This window comes from Panthera tigris, chromosome D1, assembly GCF_018350195.1.
Source record: "Panthera tigris isolate Pti1 chromosome D1, P.tigris_Pti1_mat1.1, whole genome shotgun sequence".
NCBI lineage: Eukaryota > Metazoa > Chordata > Mammalia > Carnivora > Felidae > Panthera > Panthera tigris.
In genome coordinates, this window is record NC_056669.1 from 28,907,005 (window position 1) to 28,933,776 (window position 26,772).

Here is a 26,772-nt window from a genome sequence, read left to right on the forward strand (position 1 = left end):
CGTGATGAAGACACAGACTACTGCTCTGTCCACTCAGTGAGTGAGAACATGACATGACAATCAATATGAGAATCGTGATGGCTGCAGTTGACTTAGTTCAAATCCATAAATATAACCCCCAGAATTATAGACTCTTACTATATAAGATATCTTAAAATTATATCTAACTTACCCCCTCAGACCTTTAGGTACTACAATCAAACTGTTCCCTGGTTCTATGTTCTTTATGGCAACCACCATTCAATTTGGTTCAGAATTGGGTTTACTCCTTTTGTGAGGTGCAAGCCTTGCCTTTCAGTAGACCATGAAATATCAATTACCTTGCAAACATCATTGTTCATGCTTAGGAGAATGACAGGGAGAAGCATTTCATATCTAAGGGTGGTGGGTTGAACAGTATGGATGAACATAGGCCAAGCAAATCCAGCCTTTGTCCCTCTACATGCCCCGATCCCACTGCACCCAGGCTTCCTGCACTCACCATACAGTGTGATGCTGGCATTGGTGTTCCCAAGCTTGTTTGTGGCCACACAAGTATAGTTCCCATAATCCTTTTCTGAAACATTGAAGAAAGTCAGAGTGGATATGTGGCCTTTGTTCTCAATCCTCACGCCGCCCAGGCCGGTGGCTAGCCTGCAATAAGAGAAGGTATTGCTGGTCTGGTTCTACAGATAGAGTGAAACAGCAAACAGAGAAGCAGGGGAAAGTGATAGATACCAGAGATGAATCTTATAAGGAGACTCCCCTCCTCACAGACACCTTTCCTCTAACTGAGCCAGTGTCTCTAATTCAAAACATAAGTACCACAGCCTCCACAGGAGGAAAAAGGAGAGAATATTCATGCTTCAAAGGTGAAATTTACTGGTGTCTAGTCATTGATGGGTGCCATGTCTACAACTAATCTCAGGTTCTGAAATGAGGTCAATTCATTTTCCCACTTTCCAGCTTCCTCTATTTTTTCATTCCTGGTTCTAAAAGGAGACACTGTTATAAAGGGGACTAACGCATTTTGGTTTTGCCATATCGTTCTCCTTTACTTTATCATTCTTTTTCCATGTGGGGAATGATCCATTGGCTCTGCATCAGATATGCCCTATTTCCATTTTCAGGGTACCTGGTATCTTCCTTGAACCACTGGAATTCAGCCATAGGCACTGCAGAGGCTTCACAACTCAAGATACCCTTCTGACCAACAGAGACACCAGTGTTCTTGGCTTTTGAGATATAGGGAGGGTCTGTGGAAGGAAAATGCAGAGTGACTTCATGAAACAGACGAAAGGGGAATTTAGTCACCTGTTATGCAAATGGATTTCTTGTGACACCCTACCTTCCCAGTTAAATAACCCTTTATTTTAGGAAAATAATTCTTGCTTAAAGATATTGCATTTACCCCAGCATCTTCTTAAGCCTTGAAATCAATTCAAAGTAAACAATTCTCCCCATTAGCTAAAAGTTCTGACAGGCACAGGTAGACTCCAGGGGCAAAATGGCAATGGGGACACTCATGGTGCAAAACAATCTGAGAAAGTATTTTCCTGTTGGAAACAATTTGGAACTATCAGAAAATGGCACTGTCATGACCAACTTGTTCTCTTAATACCTATATTATTTCTTCCTCTGAAACTTCCTGACAATGGGTCAACTCACAGTTTACAGTGATTTTTACTTTCCGCACATCAGGTGCGGCAACATCATTCAAGGCGCTGCATTCATACTCCCCAGACTGGTCACGTTTGATGTCAGAGATTTCCAGGTATTCATCCTCACTCACAAAGCCCTGGCCTTCTGGGAGGAAAGAAAGAGACAGAAACAATCAAGAAACTGTGAAACCAGGGACAGAACCATATTCATATCTTGAGCTTGTAAGGAAAGGAATACAAAAAGCTGTAATAATGGGGTTTGAACATCGAGTCAAAGATTATAAGACACCATGTTGACCAAATAGTATGGCATTTGAAGAAAGAAATTCTCTGCTTGAGTCTTGCGTCAATGTGTTTTTGTCCAAGTCACTTTAACTTTTTAGACCATTTGAAAAGAAGAGGCTTTCATTGTTTTTCCTATATGATTATTATGAGGATTAACTAAGAGAATACATGTGAAATGCCCAACACACTAGTAAACTTTGATATTTTAAAGAGAATTGTTATGATTAATAACATAATAAAAATGTAAGGATAACTTTAGGGTATGTTAGTGTGGGCATCTTAATTTTTTTTATTATGTAGAAATTCCCTTGGAGACAGAGCACAAAATACTAACTACTTGTAGAATAAATAATCAAAATAAATTAATATTTTAATATAGACAGATGTAAAGCACTAGATTTGTTTTCAAATTGTACTAGAGAAGAAAAATTGGAGAAAGAGTGAATACAGAAGTACTCTGTGACTGTTTTGCAGGATGTGCTCAATAAATGTTTGCCAACATAAAATAACAGTGGTGGCCTCAAATGATGGATCCAGAGTTACTGGAACAGCCTTATGGATTTAATACCTGACTTTGTGGGACATTCTGGAGGCTTTATTCCTAGGCACTTGTGAGGATTGGAATTCATGATACAAAATATTGTGGGTTTGTAAAAGGTATATTGTTTGCAGCCATTACATGTCTTACAAAAATCTGGTCCCTCTGTCTTGTCCCTTATCCCCATCCCTGTGGTTCAGCACAAATAGAACAGACCCTCTGCCTTGAAATTCAAATGTTTTCAGTTCTGTCAAAGCACTAGGCTCCCATGAAAACCCAGCCAACACAAAGGCCAGGGAGGAAGTACAGCCATTTGCATTTCTTTTCTGCCTGTTGCCTGATTCCTTTTTGTGCTCCAGACATTAGAGTGAAAACAGTTTTAGGAAGATAACAACTCATTATAATTTTCCTCAAACACACATATAAACATATTCCTATCCAATGGATGCTCCATCAACTAAGTTTAGGTCCACTATGGATGTGAAACAGCAGGAAGTTGAGGGGTAGGGTGATGGGCAGTGGGTAGAGAGACAGGTGCTTTAACAACCTGATTTTGATTCAAGTCTAAGCCTTGGGGAGTTTTCCCCCACCCTGCCCATTTCCCCAGACCACTTGCTTTTCACCTCATGTGACCTTCATTGCCTCCTCTTCCCACCCTAAGTCCCAAACACCCAAGCTCTTCCATTAGTTACCAAGTATATCCCAAGAAGGTGTGGGGTCCCTGGCAAAATATTTTTCAAGGGGACCCTCTATATATAAACAATTGCAGTCACCAATTCTGGTAGCCCAATATCATGTAATTACATGAAAGAAATGTTGGCCTTCCAGCAGGAGCAATCCTTTGTCACGCTCCTAGAACCAGAAACTGTTGATTGGGTCCCAGTACAAGCCCACAGGCATGAGTGTGGGAATCTTGGGGAATCTAGTTGAACCCACATGAAGAATGGCTGAGGGTAGGGGCGCCTGGGTGGCGCAGTCGGTTAAGCGTCCGACTTCAGCCAGGTCACGATCTCGCGGTCCGTGAGTTCAAGCCCCGCGTCAGGCTCTGGGCTGATGGCTCAGAGCCTGGAGCCTGTTTCCGATTCTGTGTCTCCCTCTCTCTCTGACCCTCCCCCGTTCATGCTCTGTCTCTCTCTGTCCCAAAAATAAAATAAAATAAAATAAAATAAAATAAAATAAAATAAAAAAAAGAATGGCTGAGGGTAGAGGTTGGAAACACACCCTGAAGGGGAGAAATAGGGTCGTAGGGCCCTATTTACCAGGATCCCAAGGTAGTGGTGCTGGTCACAAGCCCTGTACCACAGCAGACATTTGGTCATTCACGCTAATTCATATACTAATTCCTCAAGATTTATTGGAGGGATGTAAACATCTTCCCATCTTTTTCCCCCCTTATTTCTCTTAGGGTTAACAGAATCTCACAGTTGAAGAAGATTCTGAGACCACCTATTTCAGGAAGTCTATAAAGACAAAAATTGCCTCACTTATTGAAATTATGTTGGTGGACCAATCTAAGTATTTTAAAGGATCAAACAACGATATCACACCAAAACAACTTCCCAAATGCACTGTACCTTTTCTGCAGTGAATAAATATGGCAGAATTGAAAGTCTGCCTTCATACTACTAACAGGCCATTATTTTTTCAAAATGTGCTGCGGTGCATTTACCACAAGTAATTAAACTCCACTTCATTTGACCAAAGGAGCCACCTGCAGTAGGGCCTGGCAGGAGCCTCAGGCAGGGTTACTGACCTGCTAACCTTGGAGAGAATGAGATAGATCTATATCATGCTACACAGTATACACCAGACAGCTGTCTTAAAGTCCCTGATAAGGCAAGTTTATGGATGCCAGTCAACTTAGAAGTGTTGGTTTGTGCAAAGGGAAAGGATAGCCTCAAAGAAGGTGGAGGTCAATGTGTTGGGGCCCTGAGTAATTCTCTGCATTTGTATGAGTAGGGCAGATTCTGGATTCTTCATGAAGCAATTACAGGGCAACACAACCACCCTTTGGAATGCAGGGATGTATTTTCACTATCTGTAATGGTATTTTTATGGAACAATTATATGACAGCAAAAAAAGGAAGAAGGAAGAGAGTGTTTTGTGCAAAATAGGGATCGTTATGATAATACTACCTCATTAAGTGATAAAATGAATTTTGTCAAGTTTGTACCATAAAGTAAGTGCTTCTCAGATTTTAATTTGCATATAAATTCCTCTGGGATCTAAAAAATATAGAAATTCTGATTCAATAGGTCTAGATCAGGGCCTGGGACTCTGCATTTCTAACAGATGCCTGAGTATCTCCATGCTGCAGGTCTGGGACCCACACAGTGAGCAGTGAAGCTATAAGGCACCACCACGTGCTGTTCTCAGCTCTCTCTTGTCACACATTTCTAACTGTCTGGGTCTGTGAAGTGGCCATTTGGTCAACAGAGCTTACTGAATGCCCCTCAGAAAGGGGATTCTTGTGGAGTCTGCATCTCAAAAGACACCCTCTTGGGGGTATAGCGCTCAGTAAGGTGGACTGAAGCCGGGCATCTGGACCCCTGAAGCGAACTGTTCACTGAGTGTTTATGATCTTACTACAAAGTGTTCATTCTCTTGAACGGATTTCTTTGCTAAGAAATGGAAAGAGGATGTTGAAATCCCTCCCCATCTCAAGCCCACTGAAGGTGATTGAGATGTTATTTTTGTTACTGCTTTGAATACTAGGTGAACAAATCTAGGTTGCTAAATGCCTAGAGACCTAGGAAACTGCAGGGTTTAATGCTTTCCCTGCCCTCTCCAGTTCTGGTTGCAATGGAAAATCCTGATTCCATGCTGCAGAGAAAAGGGCAGAAGGCAACACATGTTTTAATCCTCTTTGCTGGCTGCCAAGAAGACAAACTGCTGATGTGGAAGCAGAGGAAGGGAACTGGGCAGGGAGAAACACCTGAGGGAGGAACAAGAGAGGAAGGAGGAGGAGAAGGAGGAAGGAAAGAAAGGTAGAGGGGGTGCAAGCAAGATGACCCAGGTGCCACAGGAAAGATTCTGAAGACACTTTCAAAAGGGATTAAAGAAAAAAACAAAAGGACTAAAGCCTAAAGGGCTACGATATTTTCTCTGACAAAATGCATGAAAATGAGAGTTCCAAATCTGCTTCACAGTTTTGCTTTATGGTGAGATGTCTCTTAATAAGCCAATAACCCAAAAGCATTATCAACCTGCTCTATGCATTCAGGCATCCCAATATAACATGATTGGGAGGAAAAGTAAGTGAATTCTAAGCCATTGGCAGAAATATATTTTTTTAAATGGATTATTTCTGGGATGCCTGGGTGGCTCAGTTTGTTAAGCATCCGACTTCCGCTCAGGTCATGATCTCGTGGTTCATGGGTTCAAACATCGGGCTGTGTGCTGAAAGCTCAGAGCCTGGAGCCTGCTTCGGATTCTGTGCTTCCTCTCTCTCTACCCCTCCCCTACTCATGGTCTGTCTCTCTTTCTCTCTGAAAAATAAATAAATATTTAAAAAAATTTTTTAAAAATGTGCTATTTCTTTCCTTAGATGAGTACTTTTAAGAAAGTCAATACACTATATTAGTGAGATTAAGATCTTCAAGAATACAAATGGGGCCATTTATCATGGGATGTGGGAGGTCCCTGGACTAGGGCCCCTTAGATGCAAGGCATGTGCCTGGGGACAGAGTAAGCAAGCCCCGTGGTTCTGTGGGCACAAGGGGGCTTCTTCTACAAAGACACATATTCTGACTTAACACAGTCACAGAAGGCAAAGAACAAACAGTGTCCACGCATAGGGTCTGGCATCTTAGAAACGGAGGGGCAGACCAAGAAACTGCTTCAGGGAAGGATCCTTGGCATGATCTGCTTTCCCTGATATTACCTGCAGTTATCTTACTCACATGTACCTTGAGAAAAGGGCTGGGTTAGACACTGTATGTGGGGTGGAGATGATGTAGAAGACAAGGTCCTTGACCCTGGGCAGTCTATAATCTCATGACCCCACAACTGGAGCACTGTATATTTTTCTGTCCCTCAGCTCAGTTTTCAGTGTTCTTAATCATTTTTAGATCCCTCTCGTAAGGTGCAGTGGGTCAGAAAGATTTATTAGAGCTGGAAGAAACTTAAACATCATCCTCATCTCTGAGGAGACCAAATGGGAAATCCAGAGTAAAATCTGGAAGGATTCTGACCTTGTTCCTCTTCTTTCTTTTTCCCTTCACATCCTGTCCTCCCATGCCAGCTGTATCTCAGTCACCATTCTTATGCCTAATCGTTCCTTCTTTTCCTCACACAACTCCTTAGAATTTCAGTTGGAAACACCGTGGAGGATCAAAGATTTTAGCCTTCCATTTTTTGGATTATTGTCTCTGACAGAATATCTTTCCCCATTCCGTGCAAACATCCCCAGGGATGATTTCAGAAGGAAGTCTATTCTGTTGCCATACTATTCACACCATCCAAAACAAGCATCCTCATATTGAGGCAAACTCTGACTGGCTTCTCCCTTTGAAATAATTAAAAAGTCCCCTTCTGGGTGCCCCAACCCCAGTGTCCCTCCTCATATGCCGCTGAAAGCTGACGCTCTATCCAGGGAAACTGCTTTGTGAGGTTAAATGTCAGCACCTGTCACAGCTTTTGCCAAGAGATCTGTCAGGAGATGGCTCACAGTGGCACATGCCTAGGGGCGGGTGTCTTAGAGGAAATTAATATGAGGAGATGAGAAGGGGGAGGAGGGCTAAGAATTTAAGGAGGTATTGACAGAGAGAAAATGGCATCATGAAGAGAACAGCCAGAGGAGGGAAAGAGGAGTCAGATGGCTGAGAAAGGAAGAGAAGAAAGAGAAAGAGGAAGAGAAGGAAGCCACTGGGAGTGGGAATTGTGTAGACACCCCAGGGTCCATGATAGGATTTCTCGAAAAGCAAGAACAGACATTTCCCTGTTCCCTCAGCAAGAAGGGCTATTATAGATGCTCCTTATTAATACTAAACTTGGAAAGTTGGAATCCAAAGTCCAGGTGCTTGTGTGAATGCTTCTGACCTATTTAGGCCTCACCTAGGCTTTTTGATCTATATTAGACAATAGCTTCTTGTCCATTCACCAAAACTAAGTATCCATTCAAGTTAGCAAGGAACTGAGATTTTGCTTCTATAAGGAGTGCTTAGTAAATCAAACAAGGTGTGGGTTGGCTGGCTTGTTGTATATTTTCTGGAACTCCTATCCTAGAGGTCTGGAGCAAGATAAGGTCAAGGAAAAGAACTGTCTGGAGTAGTTCCCTCCCAGTGGCTTCTGTGCCCTTGAGGTATGTAGGGCAAGGTAGATGTCAGAAGTGCATGTGATGATATGTGCCACAATCTTGTCACTCATCCATCTCTCTCTCCAGGATTCTGGCCAGGAGAACATAATCACATAAAGTGAGCCACAAGCAGATCAAAATACCAGCTTTACTGCTGTCAGGTTGGCCTACAATCTGGGCTTGGCATCCAAGACTGACAGAGGTTCTTGCCTTTCTCCCTATGAACTAAAGGTGTCTGGACTACTGCAGTAGGAGTACTTGCTTTTGGTATTCAGCTACAGGCCCAATGCTGGACCTGGGAATAAGGGCTGTATTGGAATAGAGAATCAAGTGTAAGGAGAACCCTTTGACCCAAGCAGAGGTAGATTAAGAAGGTGATGGAGAATCAGATGTGCTGCCTCACTTCTAGATAATGGACTTATCCCTGCTTGACAAGGTCCAAGGGCTGCTGAGCAAATAGCTTTAACAGTGACATTAGTCACCCATCATCCGTGGAGACAAAGAGTGACCAGTTTAGAAGAGGGATTTATTCCTCCTAGGGAGTACAGGGGAACTGTCTTCTGGAAACCTATAAGCTGGAGAGTAGGTTTCTTCACCCTCCCTAGGGATTTCCTGGCCTCATTCTCAAATCACATACCTCTCAACACAAGAGCCTCCTCTTGAATGACAGAAGCATTAGAAACAAGTTTGAGTGGGAACTGGAGTAAAATCTCAGCACTTGGTACAATTTGGCTCATGTGACCTCAGTCTTGTATTGCCTGCACTTGCTTCTGATAAGGTAGGTGTTCCATTTCTAAATTGTGAACACACTGAGATGAGATTACACCTTCCACTCCCTTGAGCTGTATATGCATCTCATGTAGGATGAACACACAGTATCTATTCATTCTACATCCAATTGCCAAAGGTTTGGAAACTGAACCCTCACCAAATTATCTCTCTCCACTTAATCTCTCTCTCTGCCAGGACTGCTCCACATCTCTGTGTTCCCTGACACTCTGACTCTCTTTAGAATGCTGCTGACAATAAGCAACTCTGAGCTACCCCTCCTTAATTAAACCAGGGAGTATGGACAGCAGTATATTCCATCCTAACTTGCTCCCAACTCCCAGATACATCCCTTTGTTGCATTGGAGTTAATGAAAAGTATGATAAACCCATGGTTTCATTTTCCCTTAATTAATACAATAAATTGAATTGTGCTAAAGTCATTTTGTTCTGGAGACTGAGCCTCTGGGTCAATGTCTCACTTGCTGGTGGTGACAGAAGCTCTTTGTCTTGGACTCAGACAACCTTTCTCAGACTGTGGCCACCAGGACCTTGCCTGAGGGAAGGGTGGTGTGCTCCTCTCCAAGACTGCCTTGCTGGCTGCCTTCCCTGAGGCTGACAGGAAGTTGGCTAATGACAAGATCAATGTGTGACTGGGAAAGTCAACTGAGCTTCTAGTGGGGGAAAGAGTACATTAATAATGCTCTGGGGAACTGGGGCCTCAAAGGAATTTCCTGGCAGTGGTGAGTTTCCTAAATTTTTTCCCTTTTTGTGATGGAACACCTGGGATGACACAAGAAGAGAAGGGCTCAAATGACTCATCTGGTAGGACTATCCAGAAAGATAAATTCTGGTACATGGGCACTTTATCAGGAGGAGGAAAGCCAAATACAGGGGATATGAAGAGTTTTGTCTGGTATGTGGGGACAGGAGAATACAGTGTCAAGAAACCTTTTTGCAGTGAGGTCTAGGAGGGAAGGCCTAGAGGTCTTGTCCCAGGTGGCACATAGCATCAACCAAGGAGCACTATGAAAACATACTTTTGTGCCCATGCTTACAGATTGGCTGAACTGTGCCATCACTGGCATCCTCTAAACACTGTCCAGGGGACCCTGACACACAACAAGGGACTACATCCCTAGTTGGTAGACTGGGAGGCTCCTGTGGCCTTTATCTACCAAGTGCCAGTTCTACTTATACACTCCCAGGCTTCTTCTGCTGAGAATGCACTCAAGACCTAGCAGTCCATAAGGCTCTGCATACTCAGAGTGTGTTCAGGCCTTCTGTTGACTGTCCATGGGCCTCCATGAGAGACATACAGTTGGAATGCCAGCAAGCGAGTCTGGCAAATGGGACCTTGCCACACTGCAAGGTACTGGCAGCCAGGGCTGGGCCTGACAGTGTCGAATGCCCTTCATCAGCCCAAAATGGATGGGAATGCCCAGATCTACTAACACAAAGCATCAAGGCAAGAGTTGCTCCTGTCGAAAGTACAGTGAAAACATGTGGTTAGTTTGGTTTTACTTGTGTCTCTTTTCTGAGATTGGTTCATTAGCCACAAGGAGAACCAGGACATGAGAGTTTTATAATCTAGATGATACTGTTGACCCAGAGGGAGTAGTCTTGAGTGAATGATACGGAAAAAGTCAGGATACTGGCAAAGATGTGGCCCATAGCCTTGCAATGGAAGTCCAGAGTGCATGACAGACAAAGAAGAGAGGAGTTGAACACACACACACACACACACACACACACAGGCACACACACACACACACACACACACACACACACACAGTGAGAGAGGAAGACAGAGAACATGAGGATACAGAATGCAAAACTCCGGGATTTCCCATAGAGGCAGACAATTGACTGAGGGCAGAAGCTTAAATCCATTTGGAGAACAAAGCAGACTATTTAATTAAAGAAGTAGCTAACATTTATATTCTACAAAGTATTCAAATGTAGACAGATATAAACAGTTCAAACCAAAAAGACATAGAGGTTGAAGAAAACAAAATCATTGCTTTTAGAAAGCACAGCCGAAAGAGCTAAGTTATTGACAAACCATTAAGGGCATTTGAAAAGTTTTTCTTTATTACAGGGTTTCTTCTTTCATTACCATTATTTGCACTCTGAACCAACAAGGCTATTTCATTACTAACAACTAAAAGGAGAATAAACTCTGTACTTTAGTTGAAATAAACTACTGCGTTAAAAAATAATCAATAATTTAAAAAAACGAATCAAAGCACTGAATAGGTACTACTTGTTTCATTTGTGTATGTCTTATAGACGTCTTAAGAAAGTTTGATTTGATCTTGCCTGCATTAGCCTAAGCAGGAATGACGAGTTACCCAGCTCCAGTTTCAATATATATATTATTTATTTGGTTAGTTTATTTATTTATTTTGAGAGAGAGAGAGAGAGAGAGAGAGAGAGCCATCAGTGTGCAGGTTGATAGGCTCGATCCCATGAACAATGCGATAATGACCTGAGCTGAAATCAAGAGTCAGATGTTTAACTGACTGAGCCACCCTGGTGCCCCAGAAAACAATATGTTGGAAGTGCCCCAGAAAACAATATGTTGGAGGTATGGAAATGTCCCATGCCACTGTGTGGTCAGTGAGTATCCAACACCAGAATTACCTAAGGGTGTTTTGAAAAAATGTGCTTCTTGAGCCCACCGCAAATCTAGAGGGTCAAAATCCATTGGGGTTCAGCTTGTGCCCAAACTCTTCAAATTATTTCTAATAACAGAGCACATAGGCTGAATGCTGTGCTCCTTATGTGGTTTGGGGGGAATTAAATCTTTCCTTCCAATACCAACTGCACATGGCTTGTTTTCCCTGGGGATTAATGTTTTTTGTATAGCAACACCAAGGACGTCTTTGTTATTTTTATAAGTAGGGTGACCTTATAGTTAAGTTTGTCTGGGACAAGTTGTCAGTTGACACCTGTTTTCCAAGCCTAATTATTAATGGTCACCTTCTGCTCTCAAAAGTATCCTGTTCTGGATGATAATCCATGTGGCCACTGTACTCCCAGGGCATGGAAAGTCCTGCCATCAGGATCGGCCTGGGCTGCTGATTGCACCTTACTCTGCCTGTGGGGCTGTCCCAACACCCACACTTTTAAAGTCAATAAGAAGTGGTTTGGTCCCCAAGGAAATTGTGCATTCTCAGATGTAAGATTCTGCTAGACGAAGGTCAATAATGACTTCAAGTGCTCTGTTCCTTGGAGCTTGAGACCCATGAGCTAACTACAGTTTTCCATGAGATTATAGACTAGAGCAGCTGCTTGGACACTAAATCAACTGCAACAAGGGGATCAGCACTGCAGTTCAAAGGATGGAAACCCATCTGGGGTTTAACAAATCCTGGCTCAAATTCCTGGCATGTCATCTACCATACCTGCACCTTCTAAAATGGTTAGGATGGCCCAGAGAACTCATGGACACAGTGCCAGAGCCTTTTCAGGTTATTGGGGAGATGCTCTTTTGAGGAAGAATGTAGCCCAGTTTCTACACTTGAAGCCTTGATGCAGCCTGACTCTTCTCACTTTCTCTCCTCCTTCCTCTTCTCTTATTCTCTCCCTTTTATGTTCTCCCAGTATTAGTTCCCAACAGCACAGCCACATGACAATGATGCTAATTATCAATGTTCATTAATATTTTTGAAATCCTTATATTAGCTTCCAGGCAAAACACCCACTAAGCCAAGCAGCACACTTGGCATGCTGGCCGCATCTGAGACATTCTGCACACTTCACAGAATTGGAGGGCCTGAGCTCTGAAGCATCACAGGAGATAGCTTTGCTCACACACTCAGAGCAGCAGCTGAAAAGGAAGAATTAGGAACTGTGCACTCAATGGGCAATGTCTCTGCCTTTGGGGCCCAGAGCCCTTATTGTGAGGTTGGATCCCTTTGGAAACTTTCTTGTCAAGGACTCTCTACATCTGCACCTTGTGCTATTCTAGGCAAGTCTGTCTGCCTCTTATCATCCAACTTGGACTCTTATTAACCTGACCTCTCACAAAAGACATCTATCTTCTTGGCTTCCCTTCTTAGCCTAGTCCCCATAGAAGTCACCATACACACAGTCTTCTATGACTCTGCCAAGAACATGAATAAGTGGAGAAAACTACTGAATTAGAGATCAGAAGACCTGTATCTAACCCCAGCATTGCCACTAATGTGCTATGTGACTTTGAGTAAGTGTTTTAGCACCCCAAGCCTTAACTATTTATCTCCTATCAAATAAAAACCTGCTCTAGATGATTTCTAAGGTCATTTATAGTCTTTCATAACTTAGCAATAGAGTCTATGACCAGGAATCCTGCATAATTCTTTGAGTTCTAGAAATCTTATGACCATGGTGTTGATAGGCAAAGTTCCAACCCAGAAACTCAGGGTCACTGGCCTATATGGAAATATAAGAAGTTTCCTGCAGTCAGGCATGCACACTGCAGAATTGACCTATGCCACCCTAGCTTTATCTGGGGTCTTGACAATGCAGGCACAATAATAAAGACACCATGCAATTTCAAGGTGGCTCTCATCTGTCACTGTTCTGTTGCTGCTCGGTGATGAGGAGGAAAGAGGTTTTGACAATTATGAAAGACTGTGTGTGCCTGAGGGTAATGTCTTCTATTAATGGGGGAAATTAATTCTTTTCATTCCCTTCTAAGAATCCTATTCATGCAGATTTTGACAAGTAGCTGTTCTTGTTTCCCTCCTCTCGATGGGTAGGTTGGAGTAATGTCTTACAGGTATAACTAATCATCCACTTATATGATTTGAGACCCATTTTCGTGGATCTGAGGGTACACTACAAATGCAGGAAAATGACGCTTCTCTCTGCTTTCTGTCCTCCCCTACCTTTGCTAAAAATATCCCTTCTTAGTTATGTGGCTCATCTTGCTATCCCTTCCCAACCAGAAAACAGACACTGAGAAACAAGGAAAAGGGCATTGGCAGTAGGAAAGGCCCAACAGTACTACAACTTAAATTTCCCTTGCACCTCCACTGTCAGAATTGATCTATGGCTACACCAGAATAGAACCAAGATCTGAGGGGCCATGTGATGGTTAATTTTATGTATCAACTTGACTGAGCAAAGGATGTCCAGATAGCTGGTAAATATGATTTTAGGGTGTGTCTGTGAGGTGTTTCCAGAAGAGATCAGCATTTGATTCAGTAGACTGAGTAAAACAGATTGCCCTCATTAATGTGGTAAGCATTATCCAGTCCATTGAGAACCTGAATAAAACAGAAAGATGGAAGAAGGGGAAATTCTCTCTCTTTTCCTGTGCTAGGATGTCTGTCTTCTCCTGCCCTTGGACATCAGAGCTCCTGGTTCTCAGGTCTTCAGATTCTGGCACTTACACCAGTGGCTCCTTTGGTCTCAGGACTGGGAGTTACACCATCTTCTCACCTTGTTCTCAGACCTTCAGACCAGACTGAATTATACCAGAAGGTTTCCTGAATATGCAGCTTACAGATGGCAGATTATGGGATTTCTTATCTCCATAACCACACGAGCTGATTCCTGTAACAAATCTTATCTGTCTCTCTCTCTACCCTATTGATTCTGTTTCTCTGGAGAACCCAGGCCTATTGGAACCCTATGAGGTCAAGGTTCTGGTCTTCACTCCGCTACTAATTAGCCAGGAGTTCTGTGGACAATCCACTTCACTTCATGAAAATTCAGTTTCCTTATCTACAAAATGAGGGCACTGGGCCATTTATTTCTTAGCCCCTTAACCACAGTTCTTCTCTCAACTTAATTCATGGCAGTCCTTCTGGCCCAGTACATAGGGATGCTGGGCTCTTATCATCAGTCTCTGGATAGCAACCAGCATTTGATCAAGTCCTGAAGCCCCTGGGTAGGGAAGTCTGGAGTGTGAATCCTACTTCTACCCTTGAAACCTGGGGCTGTCTCTGGTTCTGGGAAATGCCACAGCTCAGCACACTGGGTGGGATGTGAAGGCTCAAGCAAGGCTTGCCAGCCTCTAAAATTACTCTCACCATGCCCCTGTTGTGCCACCCTTCCTGCCTGCCTTTGCTGGGTTTCCCTGTACTTAGTGGCCACATAAGCCCAGCAGGCCTCTGTCAAAATTAACACATCTTACCCAGAGAGGGAGAAGAGTACTGACATATATATGTGTGTATATATATTTTTATTTTTATATATATAATATATATATATTTTATATATATATATATTATATATATATATTATATATATATATATTATATATATATATAATATATATATATATATTATATATATATATATATATAATAAAGCAAGGAGGATTGTAAGGGTGACTGGGTTCCAACAGGGCAGGCCTGGATTGAAGTATCGTGTACAAAAATGAGGACATTGGAAGGGGCTACTGTGTTCCATGCCATGCAGGGCAGGTGCCTAGAGCCTGGTAGCTAAACAGATGGTGCCCGTGGATTTCCAGGACTATCCAGACAGGGAGCTTCTTAGGAGAATGAGTCAGGATGCATAGTGTCAGCCACCTTCTTTCTGTGGCCCTGAGCTTGCTCTAGTTACACACAACTCTAGAGGTTTTCTCAATTATAGAACATTGTACCCCAATGGTACATCATAAAATTAATGTAAATAACAGTGTGGTATTTACTTCACGCCGCATGTTATTCACATACGAACACACAGATACACATATGGTATGCATGCATAGCAGTAGAGCAACATTCAATATAGAAAGGAAAATACAGAGCCATTGCAATTCTGAAACCAATTCCATTGTGTGGGTTCCCACACACACACACCAAGCAATTCAACACCAGCTGGGGGTTCTGCAATTCAACTCAATTCTGACACTAATTACCTGGAGATAGCATCAGATACCACCAGGTAAGGGCTCAGTCCCACAGACACTGTTAATCCCACACTTCAGAGGCCAATTGCAAGTCTGGGCTGTTCTTTCTGCTTCTGACCCACTGGCTATGGATCAGAGATTCCAGTGACTCCTTCTTGGGTTTGATTGATTTGGTAAAGTGGCTCATGAAACCCAGGGAAAATTTAACTTACTAGATTATTTATTTATCATAAAAAGATGTAACTCCAAACAGCCAGATGGAAGAGATGCATAGGGCATGGCATGGGGAAAGGGGCACGAAGCTTCCATGTCCTCTCAGTGCTCCCTTATCCCTGAATCTCCATGTGTTCACCAACCCAGAAGTCTATGAACCCTGCCCTTTGGGGTTTTCTGGAGTCTTGATTATGTAGGCATGAGTGAGTAAATTGCTGGCCATTGATGACTGAACTCAGTCTCCAGCCCCTGTCCCCTGCCTGATGTGGAGTCATGGGGATGGGGGACACTGAGAGTTTCAGCCCTCTAACAACAGGATTGGCTCCCCTGGCAACCATTCTCCATCCTTAGGTGCTTCCAAAGTCACATCATTAGCATAACAGAAGATACTTTTTCTGTCATCACAGGAAATTTCAAGGGTTTTAGGAGCTCTGTGTCAGAAACTGAGCAAAGACCAAATATGTTTTTCTTATCATAAATCACAAAATAACAGCTATTTTTTTCAAGCTTTCCTCATCATTTAGGAAATAGCACAATACTAGTTTATGAGAAACCTCTAACTGTATACATTTGTGTACACCTGCTTACCCACCCAGGCCTTCTGGTTCTAAATTATTTCTAAAAGCATTAGGTTTAACATTTGATAATCAATATCTGGTTGAAAAAAAGAATGTCTTCTTTCCAACCATTGATTCAGTGTGTATTTTGTGTGTGTGTGTGTGTGTGTGTGTGCGCGCAAAGAAAATATAGCAAAATAATGAATAGATCTCACCTATAATCCCATGATAAGGGACAAAGATATAAGAAAGTGCAATGAGCCTTGAGCTTAGCAAATCAGAAGGTAATTCATCTTGAGAAGAAAACAAGTGGTATTTACATTATTAAATCACAATTACAAAGCCAATCAGCTGCAGAAGAGAAGAGACCATTTCCATCAATTATTACTGAACTGAACATAATTTTTCAATCACCAGCAGATTGTAAATGGGGGCTACAGCTCATCCAGGAACTCTCCTATCATAGGAGTTATTAATCAGGTATTAACTTTGTCGAATTAGCAAGGACACCAGTGAGATGATGGGGAAGTGGGATACAGAAAAGACAGGAGGAGGTAGCCAGGTTAATTCCTGAGATGGAAGAACAGAGCACTTGAGAAGGAGACCTGTGGTCAGCCACCGATGAGTCAGTGCTCCTGCTGTGTTGAGGAAAACACTTGGCTCCCATGTTTTCATTCTAAAGAGTCAACACATGAACAGGTACAAATAAATAAGAAAGCCATGCACAATTTATTGCCTGTTTAATTTTTGTGCAAGAAGGAGCTCTGTAAAGACTATTGTATTCACTGGGGCCTAACCATGAGGAAGCTTTGGGTTTGGGTCGCATGGCTGACTGCTGGCTTTTGTGTGCTCCCCACCTACATACCTACCGTCTGGGTGCTTCTGTGTTGGTGCAAAGTAAAAACTGCCTGACTCATTAGAATCTCATGTACCTTTGTGGAGGATGAAAAAAGCACATACAAAAGACTTTTGTGTACTCCTCTACTGTGCTGGGGTTATGGTACAGGTCTCAATAAAAAGTTCTACCACTCTAGTGGTTTACTAGGTTCTCTGGTCCTCTGTACTCTATCTTCCTCTGTCTTACCATTTTGTAAAATTCTGGCCCCAGTGGATTTCTATGCCATAATGAATAGGCCTTGATTCCTCCAAACTGCCAAAGGTTGGTTCAATCCCCCACTTTGTAGCACAGCAGGCTGGTCTGCCAAGAAACTGATGTGTGCTTTGTCCTCAAAGCCATAGAAGGTTAGAAGGAATCAAAGGGGTTCCCTGTTCCCAATCCCCAAAAGGTGCCAGGCTTTTTGAGCTTTCCATTCTGAGCTTCTTACATCAGGATTGTTAATGGCTTTTGTGTCGTGGGGTCTCAAGCAGTTGCTAGGCACCTAGAAGATGATTACCATCCAGGTTTTTGTTTTAAAGAAACCGGAAAACAAAGAGTTTTCACTCAGTGAGGCGGGAATGGGCCAGCCAGGTGCGGGTGAGTGGGGAGTATGGACAGCCAGGTGGTGTGGTTTATAGAGGCATCTCCACCAAAGCAGATCACATATTCAATTCCTATGCAAATGCCGGTAATTGACAGCACCTCACCCGGGTGATAATGAAGATGGATCCAGAAGCTGAAATCTACTTGTCCCCACTCCCTCCCTTTCTTTTTCCTTTATTCAAGGAATTAATTGTTCCTACCACCGAGGACTGACAACTAGTGACCATCTCCTGAGCATTCTAGATACTTCAGAGAAGAAAGGTGTCTCCCCAAACATGACTTAGATTGAATTTCTCACATGTCAGGGTAGCAGGGGCTCAAGAGACTAACTATAAATGTAGCAACGATCCTATAACTGAATATTATGGAATAGAAATCACATGTGTTATTTCCCCTACCTTCTCCCAACTAACTCTGACTTATCCGTTGGGGTCTTAACCTAGATTTGACTCTTTCAGGGAAGGCTGCCACAAGAGATATTTCCTCTTCAACCCTCTCGAAATGCTTGTCAGCCTTCTTTGCTCCACTTTCTTCTCTGAGTGTCTGATTTACATGGGCTCTGTGAACCGGGTCTTTGCCATTGGTTTCTGGTTGGGGTGACCACTAGAAAGCCCAGTAGAGGAAGGGAAGGGAGCTCAAATGTGAATTTTCCAGCAGGGTCATGTCCCATGCCTGAGTCACTTCACCAAAGAGCATGGCTTCTCTCCAGTCAGCCCTTTCCACATAACTCTTCCCCATTTATCCAGCAACTGCCAACTTCACCCCTCTGGCTGTTACTAACCTTGGGGTAAGAACAATCCTGCTGTTACTAGCCTTGGGTGTGGGTTCCCTATACCCTTTCCATAACTTGTAAATAATCCCCTTATTAAATCTGCCTATAATTCTTCACAATGCAATGTGTTGTCTGATTCCTGCTGGGGCCCTGACTCCTTGACCCTTAAAATCTTAGATATCCTTTCTCAAGGCTCCCATAGAACCCGTACTTATCATTACATTTATCTTTTTAGAGCAGTAATGCTCAACCTCGTGACTTGACACCACAAGGAACATTTTGCAATGTCTGGCAACCCTTTTGGTTGTCAAACTAGGGGTCAGGAAAGAGGTGCTACTGAGATATAGGGAGTAGAGTTCAGGGTCAGAGGTAGAGATCTAAAAACCCAATAGTGCACAGGGCAGTCTCCCATAAGAAAGAATTTTCTGTCCCTAAATATCAATAGTGCTAAGGTTGCGAACACTGCAAGAGTGTAAACACCTGTTCAGTCACCTGAATCTCCCTCTAAAAGGAAGCTCAGTGAATACCAGACTATCCATGCCATGCACAGTGGCTTCCCCAGGGCCTTGTGCCATTGCTGACACAGAGTAGGGCCTCACACACAGTGGCTGAAAAGTATTAAAAATCAATTACTTAATGCACTAATGTAACCCAGTTTCCTGTGTTTCATCATCTAACTGTCCAATGCTGAGGATAAGACAGCTCGAGTCATACCTACATATAAACCTAGCCAGAAATAACACAATAAAAGCGTGCTGTCTGAACCCCTCATCAGGATTTAAAGGAAATATCTTGTACTCTTTAGCTGGGGGATGGTGGTGCCAAGAGATGAACTCAAGATGTAGAGCAGGTAGTACTTGAAGCAGCTTTGAAATATTGTCATTTCAGAAGGCAGAGTTGGACCAGCATGTAAGGCAGGGAAACAGCATGAGGAAGCGGAGGAGGTAGGACGATTCTGGAAAGCGAATTGTAAGTTATTTTATCACTCTGACTGCTTTTCTGAGGAAAATTACTGATGGCTCTCGGTTAGAGGATTCTGGCTCCAGGGGAAAATTCTGCCCTGTTAAACGACTTCAGGGAAATTGTAGTTAGGAGCCAATGGATATTTTCATGTTTTGCTTTCTCATCATACTTTTCCCAATTTTCTTACGATAAGCAAGAAAAGATGCCCACTGTGTGCCAAGCACATTATAGGCAGCAGAGGTGGTTTTTTTGGGGGGGAGAGAGATGGGGTAAAGTGGAGTGAGGTTTAAAGCACCAGGCCTAGCAAATTGAAATCACTCAGTAAATATCTATTGAATAGAATACCCTTGCACACGTCATTTCATTCTGGTCTCATTTGTATGGTCTCTAATTTTAGACTCCAAATGACTAGATTCCCCTTTCACTTTGTTTCTAGCTTTACAGACCCAGCTTCTTTCAGGCCATAACCTGTTCTTGGAAAACAAGGTCTGAGTAAATCAACATTTGTGCCCAAGAACTCCAAGAGATCAGCAACAAGAGAAATCATCTTAAAAGTTTGATTGTGGAAGTCTGATTCGGAAGGGTAAGGAAGGGTGCTCAGTGAGGCAGAGGCCACCTTTCTGAGGTCAGGCTTCAGTGGGCTAATATCTAATCAGAAGCCACCAAGCACCTCATCATCCCCCCCAGGCGGCCCCTCCACAGTGGGGACGGGACGCTCCAGTGCCTTTTCCACAAGTTGCTCACAGTGACAGCCCCTCAGAGAGGCTCTGGGATGAGGACAGAGTGCAGATAGGAAGAAGGGAGCCAGCACCCCACGCCTTTGGGGGATGTGATGGCAGCTGTCCCCTGCTGGGATGAAATGGGGTTTGTGGTTTTGTGTAACCAGTTTCTAGGAGGCCTATTGCAGAGAGGAGGGAGAGGCTACTTTCACATCCAATCAAGCTGCTCTATGGGAAACAGGATGAACTAACTTGTGAGAAATCCACACCAGCACATAAATTGCTTCATGACTGCAGGGACATATAATATCTGTACACAGCTAGTATGCACACCACCTGGCAATGATGTGATTTTCAGTCCAGAATGTCAATTTATTTTTTTTTCCAGTAGGGTTTAATAATCATGCACTGACCCCAGACCGAATAAACATGCCAGGGGCAGTGCCAATAAAACATCTGATTCACCCTCTTCCTGGGAGACATTTGTAATTTTATGAACAGAGTGTAACAGGATTATAATAGAATGTATCACATAAACTTGGATATATTACAGGTCAAACCGTTTCCTAAAACATAACAGGGGCATTCTGAAATGGCTTGATCTAAATCCTATGATCCTAACACCAACATTGAAAAGGAGTTTTGCTGGGCTTGTTCATCTCATTTCTACTTTATTGTGAACTCCCTAAATTCAGCACAGGCAACCACAAGGCTTTATGTGGCAAATGATCACACACTCTGTCATACACACATGAGGAGGGTGCCTGGGAAATGCTGGAAAATGAATGTCCCCTGAATCCAGATACCTTCCATGTTACAGCCATGGGTCTTCTACCTCAGTCACCCCATTGCCAGAGTAATGTCCTTGTTAGCGATGGTGGTTCCCTGACTCTGTCTTCTCATCTCTGGTATTGCCCTTAGAATAACCAATCCACTTTCATGGATAGGACTCTATGAAAGGCTTGGGAGGGGAATGGTAACAGAGATGGCATATAATAGCTACTCTCCCTGTCAGCTTGAAAGCATATTCACTGCTGCCTCCCTCAGTGTCAGAGAGACAGGAGCCAGGGACTGTTGATAGGATATTTCATTCAGCCCCAAAAGGAACCTTTATCCTTCTGGTTGTAGTTCCAATCTTCAGACACCTAAACATTGGGAGAAGTGAGTAATCTGCAACAAGACCAACACTGGATGTGTCCTCTAAGTAATAACCACTCTTACAAGGCAGAAACTAATAGGACCTGAAATCCTTTTTGCCAGAGGTTAAATCTTAAAATTTTCCCTCAAGCAAGATCCCGTTGAGATGTCATTCAAGACAGTCAATTATGTCCTACTCTACTAGAGGCAGCCATTGTCTACATCTGTTGACTGATGTAATTATGAATGGTTTCAATGTAAACAATAAATGTTATGATAATGCCATGTTTAAATCATCCCAATTTCAAAACCCTCTTATGTTTAAATGTCTTTTTTTAAATTTTTTTTTAATGTTTATTTATTTTTGGGAGAGAGAGAGACAGAGCGTGAGTGGATGAGGGGCAGAGAGAGAGGGAGACACAGAATCTGAAGCAGGCTCCGGGCTCTGAGCTGTCAGCACAGAACCTGATGCAAGGTTCAAACTCATGAACTGTGAGATCATGACCTGAGCTGAAGTGGGACTCTTAACTGACTGAGCCACCCAGGGACCCCTTATGTTTAAATATCTTAAGCCAATCAGATATCAATCAAGACCATCTTTGTATAACTCCTTCTTTGTCAAATTAACTTATTCTCTCATCTTATATATGAAAGATTACCTACTATACTCACTATAGTCCCTGCCCTCATGGAGTTTAGATTTTAGTAGGGAAAGAACTGACATTGGTTCATATGTGTCCGTTGTTTGTGGCTATGAAACATGTTTGTAAGTGGCAGAACCTTCTCTGCCAAAGAAATCCTACACTGGAAATTCACTGAATTATAAAAGCTGAGCTGCTCCATTGCAGTTGGGGTAGGGACTGTGGAGGAGCCCAGGACCTAAGTGCAGGGTCCATCCTCAGCCATTTGTATCCTCTTTCTGTCTTCTTCCCTTGTTATCTTCCTTCCTTCTCTAACCTTCACAGAGGCATCTGTAGGGGGTCAGAGAACTTCTAGGCCTTTTATGAACTGCAGTTAGTGATAAACAGGTTCCCACTGTTATACAGAACACAGCATAAAAGGGGAAACAATACAGAAACAGATATAATATTAAATGACAATGGAAGATTTAAGTAGCAAGTCAGAACAAAAGAAAGATGTCCAAAACTGTGTGAATTAAACAGCTAAGAATTCTGATAACTGTTAAAGGAGTTTTAAGGCAGGAAAGGTCACACACTAGGCTGGAAATTTTAAGATTTAGTTAATTATTTTAAGGTTTATGGATGTTAATTGGAAGAAAATTCCCTATATCTAGTCTAATAGTGTTGTGATACATCTTGTTCACTTCCAAGTATGCTGTTGTCAGGAGCAATAGAAAAGAGTCAAAAAGACCTTAGGTCTTCCTAGTTAGCCCATAACTACATTATTCATCCATTTATTCAGTAAATGATAAATGATTCTACCTGTGTTTCATACAGACAGTGCTGAGGGTGGAAGCCCAGCTGACTTCCATCAAAAAGCAACATAATTCACCTAAGTCATCAAGTGTGGAGGACAGAACAATAGTGAACATGCATAGTGCTTTGAACTTGTCAGGGGAAAGTTATCAAATAAATTTGTGGTATTATTGTTGTATTGTTCAGCATCGTCCAGTTAAAATTAGTTGAAGTTTTAAACAATACTTTTTATAATACTCTTTACAATTCCTTGGTTATATAAAAGCATATTAATCACATTGTTAGACCACCAATGCCTGTGTCAGGTAGTAGGAATACAGACAAACGAGACAATCCTTGTTGAAGTCTTAGGGTCATAAAGATGATTGTAACATGGAGTGTGGTACATGCATCAAAGGGGGAAGCCAGAGGATTTGGAAGCAGACAGGAAGGACAGAACCAGACTGGTGTGGAAGGGTCCTATATGACTCGAGAGCTGGTGAGTGAAGAGAAATTAGCACATCCAAGAAGTTCAGATATGGCAGTCCCAGCAGAAAGGGTGCCGTGTTCAATATACAGACACAGGAGGGAGTGTGACCTCTAGGAAAGCCTAGAAGCAGAGGTGGGGCCAGATGGGAATAGCCTTGAAGGCACCTAAGGAATGGCCCCTTCAAACAGGTAACAAGGACAATAATAAGGTATAAGACACATACCCTGCTCTTAAAAAGCTTACACTAGTGGGTGAGTAAGGGCATGCACACACACACACACACACACACACTCACACACACACACACAAACACATAGCATTAATCATAACACAATCTGTTCCTTTAAAAGATATGTATTGAAAGCCTACTATGTTCCAGTGCCTGATTAATTACTGATCATACTTCAGTGAATGATATAAAATTCTTGTCTTCTAGTGGAGGAACAATAACATCAGACAGTAATAAGAACTGTGCAGAAATCTTACAACAGTAATAATAATAACTAAAATGTATCAAGTAATTACCGTCTGACAAGCACTTGCCATGAATCTTCTCATTTCATGTTCTATGGTGAAGGCCATGGTGTGCCTACACAGGTTCCTTCTTCTGGACTGAAACACTCATTTCCCCAGCTGTGAAGAGTGCTGTCTGCTGAGTCTCCTCAGGAAATTGGGGTGGTGAGTGGCCCTGCCCAATGCTATGCCCCTTTCCTTGGCAGAATGAATGCATCCAACCACTGGCTGCTCCAGAAGATGGGCTCTTGGCTTTCATCAAGGTCAGCTTCAAAGGCTTTCTTGGCACCACACACAACATAAGATGGGCTCACACCTCTGTTACGACTGCTGCTCAGTTCAAATTCTCCAAGCCACCTGATCTGGTTCTTCATCCCCTCACAGAGTGTTTGTTGACTGGACTCCTGATAAAACTCCTATTTCAGTCTCAGAGACTGCTTCTTGAGGAAAGCAACCTAAGACATCTTGCAATCATTCAAGAAATTGAAGCTCAGGTCATTACTTGACCTGGGTCACACAGTTAAGAAGGAGTTCTCTTAATCCCCACATTTTACTCTTTCCTAAGCAGGATAGGCAATTACTGCTATTGTTGCTCAGAGGAGGGTGGTGACAGATGTATAGCAGCCAATACAGAGTAATCCAGAATTTCTCTTGGAGGGTACTTATCTGACATGACCACTGATTCCAAAAAAACATCCCAAACATCTCAAAATATTAATTATCTCATTCAACAAATATTGACCACCTCTTTTGTGCCAGGTGAAGTTCTATACATGGGGGCACACAGAGACCCGAGCACACACTTAAGAGCTTAGATTTCAGAGAGGAGAACTGGTCAACAAACTGATGTGCCAGTGGTGCACAGAAAATAAACACAGCAGGCTGAAGTGCATGGGGAGCTATAAGTACATGTTATTCTATCCTGGGTGGTCAGAGACAACCTCTCTGGTAAGACAGCATTTAAGAGGAGACGTACAGGGAGTGGGAAAATAACACAAGAGGACGTGGGGGTCGTTGGGGAGACAAAGGAAAAAAACGAATGACATACAATCTATGCATCAAAGAGCACAAACAACTAAAAGAACACCTCAGGAGGCCACTCAGACCTGACTTAATACTAGTATCAGACAAAGTTGCATAAATCTGGCTGTGTCACCTTCCCTGGGCTAACTGTAGTGCAGCGTATCCTGACCAGGTCTGGAAAAAGTAGATTCAAATCTAGATTTACAACGTAATTATTCTTCCATTCCTTCTGCAGAAAGTTGAGGACACTATTTCCTTACCAGCCTCTCTTTCATGATTGTTTTCACGTTCCAATGAGGCAATAGTATGTAAGGAGTAAGAGTTAATCTGTCACCATAATATATCAGTTCCCAAACTTTTTGGTCTCGGTATCCACTGACACTTAGAAATTGATTTAGGACCTGGAAGAATGTGCTTTACTACATTATATCTCTTGATATTTACTATATTAAACATTAAAATGAGACAAAAATTAAAAATAAAGATTCCAGCATGTATACCCACCATTACCTTTGTACCATCAGAGTAAGTATCAACACATTTGAAAAGCCAAAATGTGTCTTATTAATAGTATGAAAACAGTTTTGACCTCACAGATCCCCTGAAGGCATCTTGGGGATCAAGGGATCACAGGGTAAATGAATCACACTTTCAGAACTGTTGCCAAAATAGAAACTTCGAGGCACTGAGGTGGGCAGAGCAGGAAGACATATTTTGTGTCAAGATAAATTAAATTTCAGCAGCAAAAAATGATGACTGGCATTCTCACAGCAAAGAAGAATAAGGAAAAACTATAAAGAGTAGACACATGAACTCAACAGCATTGCAACTGGGGGTTATCTTAAATAGGAGCAAATAATCATGCACTTCAATAGCTCCAGACAGCATCCTCAAAACACAGCATTTTTCAATAGGCGCTGTTCACAATGATGACCCTGGGTCATTAAGACAATGTGAAAAAACATTAAATATACTATGTTTAAGAAGCCAAGAAAAGGAAAGATATCTCTCAGAAACAAATCCTCAAAAAGTTTCCCATAGCAATCACTGAAATTTTAAAAATTGCTCTGAGGTTTTATTAAGGTATCTATTGTGTAAACTAGCTCATATCAGGTTATAGAAAAACAAAGCGTCTCAGTAATTAAATAAGAGTCCATGAATTAGGTAAGACTACATATCTCACTTAATAGATGGGCAGTAGGACTGAAGGAGATTAATGATGGCCATGTGGATACTGAGTGAACCAAAAGATACAGTGAGGGTCCAATCTTGAGTCCCTTCATGAGCCACTGCTTCCCCCACCTCCTGAAGCTGCCCAGTGGACTGTGATGCACCACCTGTGAAATCAAAACCTCAGCATCTAAGTATTCGAGCTCCACCCAGGAGGGCCCAGGGAAGTTGGGTGTTCGGAGACATTGTATGTGATCTCTGCCCATCAGTCATCCTGAGCTGGGAGCCAGCAGCACTGAAGGAGATATGATGATTTATAATATCTAAATAATGCAGTCAGGTTTGCTCCCTGGTCAGAGCCACCTTGTTAAGGGCCCTGAGAGTAGGTTCCTCTGCCACAAGACACACAAGAACACACCCTCAATTACCTTGCTTCCTAACTTCCCTGGAAGGGAAGAAGGAACAGGGATCCAACAATCAAGACAATATATCTTAATCTGCCTGACCCATCTCTTAGGCAAATATGCAATTCATGGCAGTGAAGTGAATTTCCACAGAGAGAGGGTGGCCAGTGACCAGGACTGGATAATTAGGTTTTGCTGGAAAGCAGTGCTTGAGTTCGCAGATGGAAGTTTTCCCTGAAGGTCACACAGGGGGAAAGGCCAGGGTAGAAAAGATGGCAAAATTCCTAGACCTCAGGAAAGTAGGGCCAACCATTTCGAAATGACCTCTAACACTCTTCCGGCATGCTGCTTCACTGTCTGGTGGGGCAAGTATAGGAACTGATTAACCGACTTTCCCCACCCCAATTATCTGGATTAATCAGGTTTAAAAATATCCACTTTTCCAGATCCATGAAGTAAGAACTTTGGGATGTTTGACTTATGTGCATAATTGCCTCAACTTTCTCCTTACAATTTCTGTGTAACCATAATGTGGGAG

At 42.6% G+C, this 26,772-nt stretch overlaps 1 protein-coding gene across 3 annotated transcripts in view; it reads right to left on the bottom strand.

The window, feature by feature from the left end:
• OPCML (opioid binding protein/cell adhesion molecule like) overlaps positions 1-26,772 on the bottom strand; it is a 499,655-nt gene that overhangs the window by 15,970 nt on the left and 456,913 nt on the right. For 2 of the 3 annotated variants that reach the window (XM_007082668.3, XM_042958908.1), the window contains exons 4-6: positions 1,648-1,785; positions 1,115-1,235; positions 482-633 (exon numbers count right to left, since the gene is read on the bottom strand). In XM_007082668.3, coding sequence (XP_007082730.1) covers positions 482-633; positions 1,115-1,235; positions 1,648-1,785 — 411 coding nt within the window. The remainder of the gene's footprint in view (positions 1-481; positions 634-1,114; positions 1,236-1,647; positions 1,786-26,772) is intronic. The other variant, XM_042958909.1, reaches the window with a different exon arrangement.